This window comes from Apteryx rowi, unplaced genomic scaffold, assembly GCF_003343035.1.
Source record: "Apteryx rowi isolate R43461 unplaced genomic scaffold, aptRow1 scaffold_41, whole genome shotgun sequence".
In the NCBI taxonomy this organism is placed as follows: domain Eukaryota; kingdom Metazoa; phylum Chordata; class Aves; order Apterygiformes; family Apterygidae; genus Apteryx; species Apteryx rowi.
Window position 1 is genome coordinate 860,403 of NW_020450621.1, and position 8,443 is coordinate 868,845.

At 49.1% G+C, this 8,443-nt stretch overlaps 1 protein-coding gene across 1 annotated transcript; it reads left to right on the top strand.

Moving 5' to 3' along the window:
* Window positions 1–314: 314 nt before the first annotated feature.
* TRIM16 (tripartite motif containing 16) lies at window positions 315–7,787 on the top strand. The gene is given in 6 exon segments (XM_026075727.1): window positions 315–458; window positions 2,109–2,204; window positions 3,528–3,761; window positions 4,107–4,278; window positions 6,219–6,332; window positions 7,174–7,787. Coding segments are annotated over 6 exon segments (1,374 nt in total).
* The last annotated feature ends 656 nt before the right edge of the window (window positions 7,788–8,443 follow it).

Here is an 8,443-nt window from a genome sequence, read left to right on the forward strand (position 1 = left end):
GCTTTGCAGAGACATTAGGTGATGTCCGACTTGGCTGCCCCAGAAGAGCTGCTCGCAGAGCCAGGGTTCAACAGCGCCAGCTCTGCAGTGCAGGGGTGGCCGGGCAGTGCGGCCAGCACCTTGCTGGGCCAGAAGGCTGGCCAGGATGGGACCATTTGGGAAGATGAAGCAGCCGGTGCTGCCACACCTGAGCTGGGCAGCCCGGTTTTAGAYGTGGAGAGAGCAGCCAGCGCTCGTCCTCCGGAGCGCCGGAGCGGGGAGAGCACGAAGGATGAGATTTACTGTGATTTCTGCTTGGCTGAGAAGGTCCCGGCATGAAGTCGTGCCTCACCTGCATGCTGAATTACTGCCCTGAGCATCTGCAGCTGCACCTGGAGAACAGCAAGCTGCAGGGGCACGGGCTGGCCAGCCGCGTGCGGGCCGTGGTGCTGCAGAGCTGTGATGCCCACGGTGGCCACGTGCGCTGGTTCTGCCGGACGGACGTGGCCTGCCTCTGTGAGGGTCACGGCTGCAGGGCACCGGGAACACAGTGTCATCCGCTGCAACGCTGCCAGGAAGGAAAAAGAGGTGCCTGCCAGCTCCGGGGCCGCCGGGAGATGGGTGATGGGGCGGGCATGGGGCCAGCTGGGGCGGCCGGCCCCGTTCTGCCATTCCTGATGCACTAGTTTAACTGCTGCGGCAGATTATTCTCAGCTAAGGCATAAAAACTGCAGCCTTGCCCTGTTCCCAGTGGGGCCTGGGCTATCTGGTTTGCTAATGAGCTACTGATGAATTCCGTCTCCCAGGGAGATCCTCTGCCCCAAACATCACCAAATCTCACCCTTGCCTTGGCATCTGCCTTGGTGTCCTTGCCTGTGATGCACAGCACCGGCCTCAGCACGCCTGAGCCTCCCCTTTCCCCGGCAGGGCTGACACCGGCCTGCGAATCAGCTCCTGGGAGAACTGGGTGAATGTAGAGGGGAGGAATGACTTGCAAAGAATTGGTTTTATCATTATTGTTTGTGTAGAGCAGGTTTCTGATTAGATCAGCTAACATTTGTGAACTCTGTAGCTGGAAACCCAGTCATGAATGACCACCCTACACCCTGGTAAGGCAAGAGTAAATGTTTCTAGGTTTAAGCCTAGGAGGAGGTTTGATAGATAAGTGTGAAGGACGGTGGTTTGAGAAGTGAGAATGCCTGTCCTTTGTACACGCGTGCTTTCTCTGCTTGAGAGGAGCAGGGCTCCAATCCTCGGGCAAGGGGTTAGCAGTGTGCATAAGGAAAGTTTTATTAAAACTTTTAGTCCCATGCACCTGTCAGGTGTTGCCGCCGGTGCCTAGAGGGGACCCTGCTTTGTGTCTGCCACTGGGCCACCTGGAAAGTCCAGCTTTGACACGTGAGGATCAAAAGGCCTGAGATTGAGACTAGTTTTTCAAAGACTCCATTGACCTTACCCAGAAGGGGAAGGAGATTCATCCCACCCATTTTGGCGCCTGGCTCCAGATGGTGCAAATGGCATCCTGGAGTGGCTGGCAGTAGCTGGGCCATGGTGTGCCTGGTCCCCAGGCTGGCCCAGGCTACCACACAGCACCATCACCACCACTCTGCTGCCCACTGTCTCCAGGGTTTTCAGGCTTGGTAGGATGGGCAGAGACTGCTTCTGCCCAGGCAGGGATGACAGCCCCAGGGCACTCATCTGGAAAGTGGGTTTCAGTCCCTCATTCCAGGTGAAAGCTCCTGAGAGCCATTTGGTAACACCATGAGGAGGCTGTTTTATACTCTTCCAACTGTGTTTTAAAAGACCAGTTGCAGGATTGCATTCCTAAGGGCACATTGCTTACAATCACTTATTAACAAATGTTTTACTTTGTGCTTCTGTTGCTGCCAGAGGGCTTTTTCAAGTGCTGAGGGAAAAAGGCAGACCTGGACAATATGCTGTGATGTCTTCTGGTGCTGCTAGAAAAGATGTACATATCCCAAGTTAGACTGAGACCTGCTTCTTTCTGCCTGAAAAGATTGCAGCTTTGGGCATCCCACAGTTATTGGCAGGGCTCAGAAAGCTTCCCTTCCTTTGTCTTCTAACCCCAGAGAAATCAGGTCAGTGACAGCTGTCTGATTTGTTCGCAGGATGAACTTCTTCAGATGCAAATGGAGTACAACCACAAGCTGAAGTCTGCTGAGGATGCAATTCTCAAGCTCCAGAACAATATCCAGTCCATCATGGTAAGGCAGAATGTGGGGCAGGGTTTGCTCCCAGGTTTTTATCCATACTATAGAGCTGCTCTGTCTCCCTGCAAAATGATGACAGCAACAGTTCTGCCTGCTCATCATCAGGCAGTTCCTCCAGGAAGGTATCACCAGAGACACATGGGCAGAGCTCCTGGTGGAGGAGGAGAAGAAGGGCCTTGCCACAAACTGAAGGCTCAGTTTGTGGCAAGGGAGGTTTCAGATTAGGCTTTGGTGTTGAGGAGAAACATTTTAAAGGTCAACATAGAAAAGCACTAGAGAAGATTGCTTATGAAGAGTGTGGAGCTGCTGATCAGCAGCCTGAGCACAGGCAGTATGGAAGGCTTGCTAGAAATGCCAGCTCATCCTGTCTTGTAACAGGGGCATCAACTGGGTGGTTTCTTGTGATTCAGTCTGGCTCTACTGTCTGTGTTCATTGGAGCCAGGCCAACTAGGACTGAACTGGTATAAAATCTACTATTTTGGTTGATATTTAAAGGATGAAGCCAGCATGAGATGCTATGGCTTGAGTTAAAAAGCCACGAGTCACTGGACTGAGCTCTTATTATGTGTGGATTTGGTTCTGAAGTTGATCTGCAATGCCCAGTTCAGCAGGGGGTTACTCCCACATGCTTTGGCCTTCAAGAAAACTCAGATAACATCCAGTTCCTGCTGGCCTTAAAGAGCAGTCCTGCTCTGAGAAGAGCTGAGGTCTCACCGAGGCAGCGCAGGAGATGCAAAAGCCCAAACTGAATGTATTCCTAACAAAAGTCAAACCCACAAAGATCCTGTTTGTGGATGATTTGGGGTCTGATTTGCTTTAGACCTGAATAAATGTTTTTTCCATCTCAAGAAGATGGAACATCCCTTTGTTGGCTTGGCTTTTGTTATGGAGAATTATCCTCCAAACAGGTTATGTTGTCCACCTGCCCATCAGATTCAGCACTGGTGACTCATTGCCCCAGAGGGCATAAGACATCYTAATAGCAGTATCGCTTGCAAACTGTTAGGCGTGACTAATGTCATTACTTGTTATCTTCAGGAAAATGTGAACAACCTTGGAAATTTTAAGGCCCAAGATATTCACAGAGGTTGCCTAGGATGACCAGCTCTGTAACAAACTTTCTTGAAAAATTGCCTCAATCCCACACCCCAGAGCTCCTGCTGTCATGACTGCCTGTGTGCTGCGGAGTTTTTGCTTTCCCAAATGGTGTTGGGCCATGTCAATATTTGTGGGTGCAGTGCCCTGGGATGGGAGAGGGGCCAAAGGCAGCCAGAGGGGTTTGACAAACAGCACCCGTGGGTGACTTCTGTCCGCAGGAGTCTGTCGCGGAAGTGAAGAGCCTCGCAGGGGGATGGTTTGGGTTGCTGCTGGAAGCAGTCAGAACAGCCCAGCTGGAGGCAGTGGCATTTCTGGAGGAGAAGGAGCATGTGGCTGTGAACCACGTCAACAGAATAAAGATGCACTTAGAGGACAAGTGAACCCTTATGAAGGAGAATAAACTCAAACTGGAGAAAATGACTGCTCTTACCAACAACTGCCTCTTCTTAAAGGTAGGGTGTTCAGGTGCATCTTCCCATCACAACAGTTGGAGGGATGGTGTGCCTGGGGAACAACAGCCGTGCTGAGTGCTGCAGTTGCCATTCCAGCACTGCAAAACGCCCTTACCGATCGATAATCTTCCGCAATATTATAGCCTAAAATAGCTTCCACTTGCAATCTGGATTCTGTTGGCTCTCCTGTGGTATTAGAAAGTAGAAACTGGGATCTTTATTGGCTTCTGAGTGTTTTTTTTTTCCTGCTGCCTTTGAACTCATTTGGGATTTTGCACCTAGTTCCACTGAGAAGTTGCTGAACACAGACGCACATTAACAGGAGCTCATTTATCCTGTGGACAGGAATACTGCGAATTCAGGAAGAACTCCAGGTTGGATGCACTCCCCAGTGTTTATATTGGACCGAAGGACAAACTGTCTGGAATCAGAAGGCTTGTCTTGGAGTCAACGTGTCACTTATTGCAGCTTCTCCAGACTTCGTATAAAGAAAAACTATAGGATTTTGCAAAGGAAGGTGAGATTGCCTTATATCTGCTTGTATATATTTTTGCAAAGCTGCATCTATAGGCATGAGTATGCTTATAAATAGGTTAGTGCTACCACCAAATGGAAAAAGCAAGGGCCCAAAAAATTGCATGCTGACTAGGCTAGAATCCACCATAGAGTCCTTTCTCTGTGATAAGATCGTCACTTTGGATTTGCAGTATTACACTGGTGCTGTGACAGCAAGCACAATGGGTCAGAAACTTTCTGAGTTTTTTTGGCTTGCTGAAACTGGAACTTTTCAATTCCAGGAAAGAATTTCTTGTCAGAGCTAGAGAGAATGAAAAATAGCCAGATTAAAAGGGCATGAACTCACAGTGTGAGCAGTACAGACCAAAATCCCTGCTCTTCTCACTCGAGCAGGGACCTAGCATCCCAGTGAGTCCTCTGACATCATGTCCAGGGACAGGCTGCAGGCTAACTTTTTTTATCTTTCGATGGAAAAATTTCAGGTTTCACCTTGACATAGAATGGGAACATGTTTGTGATCACAAGATGTTTTCAGAGCTTACAGAGCTGTTTCTTGCCTATGTTTAGTGACAAATTGTGACGAGGCATTTGCAGTTAACTGCATGATCATRGGGAAAGTGGACAGACTTCACGGAGCAGGAGGGACGCTGGTGCCACRGTGCAATGCTACATCAGGGCAGGGCAAGACCTGCAATCTCCACAGGGCTTTCTGCCTCCCTGAACTAGTTCCCCCCTTCAGCTTTGTCCTGGCCTTTCTTTAAAATGATGAACGCCAGAAATCAGTGGATGATGTTTTAGTGTGTGGAAAGCTTGAGCTTTACCCGTGTCCCTATCCTGACTCCTTTTATGTCCAGTAGAAATCTTATGAGCAGTAGGATATAACCAGCTGAGTCTGTACCCACATAAGGGAATGTGGCTGAGCCTCATAAATCCCACCAGTTTATATGAATCCCCCCAGATTCCCTTAGTAAGGGAATAACGATTAGGTACCAGCTGCCAGCACTGTCTGTGCCCACCTGCCTCCTCTGCAGGCGACACTCACAGCCCGTTCTGCGCTGCTGTGTCTGCTGCGCTGCTCGAAACTTGCTATGCACGCAGGTGTGAGGTGGACTGTGGAGACGGGGCTGTCGTTCCTCCCCCAGGCAGGAGCTTTCCCCCAGGATCTCTGTCTGCTCCCTGGCTTGGTGGAAGCATCATCCTCACATTTGGTGGTGGCTGTTGAAGAGAAGGGCTTGCACTGGAGGCTCATCTGGTTGGGGTCAATCTCTAAAAGCCCTTTGCATCACAAATGTCAGCAGAGATATGGGGTCAAGCACCATCTTCACTGTGTGTTTGGGATGCTGAAGCAGCCTTTCTCATGTTTTCAGGCAGGAATAATTTCTCAGAAAAATGCACTGTAGAGAAGGCCAAGGCAGCCCTGCAAAGCAACTAAAACGCCTCTAGGCGGCATGAGAGCATGTCTGATCGCACTGGGACGCGTAGCGCCTTACTTTATGTCCGGCTCCGTGTGTGGCACACTGGAGCCACTGCCAGGGCACAGTCAGTGRGCCCCCTGTGATCGCTGTCCCCCGTGGTTATATGCAATCACTGGCGTGCCAGTAGCACGCAGAGGCCTCGCTCCAGCATGCGGTCCTGTTCAGATGCGCTGCGAGTCACTTTTTGTGTCCCGAAGTGTGGAGAAGCCGGGGAAGCCTTGCCCACCATGAACTGGATTTGACCCCCACATCTGCATGGGCTCACAAAATCCCTTGTTCAGCTGAAATCTCTGCAGCACCAGCTGGCAGGTTGTCTTCCCCGGGCAACGGGAGGGAGCAGGTCCTTGTCACACTGTGGAGCCTGGAAATGGGCCCTGTCCCCTGTGGTGCAAGARCGCCAGGTCCCACAGCCCGGTGTTAGTGCTGGGGGTAGTCATCGCTTCTCACTCTCTTTCACCTGTTGAAGAGAACTACGGGATCAAAACAATGGTGTCCACAATTGTACCACCTACCCACCGCATATCTGCTCCAGAGCCAAAGACAAGGCATGATTTTCTCAAGTATAAGTGCTGGGTTTGGTGTTTTTAATACTGACCTGCCTTTAATGGGGAGGTGGAGGTTGGTAGGAGATTTCTAGAGACTCAGGGCGAGATCCATGTCACCTGTCTCAGATATACGTCCCTCAGCTGCTATGAAGGAGTATCAGGAGGTGTCTGTCTCCTTCCACCAACAACCTCAGTGTCTGACTTAGGCTCTTCTTTCTTTCTTAGGAAAGAAAATCCACATTAAGTAAAGGTATATGGATTAAACTCCTTGATAGGAGACTCTTAAAAGGAATTGAGTTTACTTTCATTCATTTAAGGAAAACTAAACTGAATCATGATCATTTTAATTCTGCTAAAAATGGTACAAAGAAGTTTAATGTGGCTTATCTTAATCCACTTGAAAAATCAATTCAGATTAATTTTCCTGAGTGTCTTGCATAGTCTGCCTTTGATTTTTCACATCCTAATTAGTTTTATTGTTTGTGGCTGAAACCTAGCATGACCATAGCTTCCATCCATCACAGGAAATGCTCCTGTGGTTATGCACGAACTTGAAATACGAAGCTCATATGTTGGGTAACCAGTACTGAGAATAAGCATGGACAGGTTATGTTAACCATTTCACAGAATCACACTGCTGAAGTTGGAAGGCACCTCTGGAGGTCTCTAGTCCACCCCCATGCTCAGAAGAGGGTCAACTAGAGGAGGTTGCTCAGGCTTGTGTCCAGTCTGGTTTTGGAATATCTCCAAGGATGGAAACTCCACAACCTCTCTGGGCAATCTATTCCAATGTCTGACCACCCTCACAGTAAATAAACCCTTTTTCTTATGTTTCAAAAATACTATTTCTTTTTCCTATAAACACATGCCTCTTAGCATTTGATCCAGACACAGCTCACAGATATCTCCGACACCTGGAAGACAATCACAAAGTGACCAACACGACTCCCTGGGAACAGCCTTACCCAGATCATCCCGAAAGATTTGAAAGCTGGCATCAAGTGCTGTCTGACAAGAGTTTGTACTTTGGCCGCTACTGTTTTGAGGTTGAGATATCTGGGGCTCGCATTTACCTTGGTATGACGTACAAAAGCATTGACTGGAAGGGTTCAGAAAGCAACAGCTGCGTCTCAGGGAATGACTTCTCCTGGAGCATCATGTGGAATGGGAAAGGATTCTTTGCATGGCACAGTGATGTGGAGACACACCTCAAAACTGATGTGTTTAATAGGATAGGAATCTACCTGAACTATCCCCGCAGGACCTTGAGCTTTTACGGGGTCATCTCTGATGACATGACCTTGATACACCAGTTTGAGTGTGAATTTGCTGAGCCACTCTACCCTGCCTTTTGGCTTTCAAAGAAAGAAAACTTTGTCAGGATAATCAGGCTGGGGGAAGATGCTGAGAAGACCCTGTCCTCTTTGCCTCCCTCTGGGGAAGCTGCTCCTTTGAAAGCTTCTGAGTCAGAAGAATTAGCCAGTACTTAGGTTATGGTGTGATGCTAATGCTGTTACTGCAGGTAGCCAGAACAAAAAAGGGAGACAAGTTTCAATAAAGATTCTTGTAATCAAATGTGGTTCTGAGCATCCCATATCTTAGAGATGGAGAAGACTTGAGAGTTCATGTAGTCGCTTGTCCAGGGGTCAGTGCGGATTGTTCCCAGCAGTATATTCTTGAATACTCTGTTTGGTATGAGTTAAAGGTCTTTTTTTTCCCTCAGTGAGGGTGTTGTGCCACTGCCCTGAGACTTGATTTTGGTCTTACAATGCTGGTGTGAATAGGTAGACCGAAGCCAGGAAGACAAAGGTTGTGCTGCCATTTTCCCTGCTGTCTCTAGATAAATGGTCTCAGCCCCCAAGGACCAGCTCAGTTCTCAGCTGGCTTCAGGATCAGGGTGGCGGCATTGAGGTGGTGAAAGATTCCTCTTGGTCCTCCCCCTCCCAGGTCTGCACCAAGGGCAAATAGGTACAGGTAGGGCTGACGCGTGGCATTACTGTTAGGCATGGGGGACCCTGTTCAGGTTCCTGCGTCTCCAGGAACAGCTGAAAAGCTTGTTCCTTCTCCAAAGGTAATTGGGAAGCAGGTGGAAAGAGGTTGTGGTGAGCAGAGAGCAGCAGAAACTGCAAAACTGTAAAAACACAAG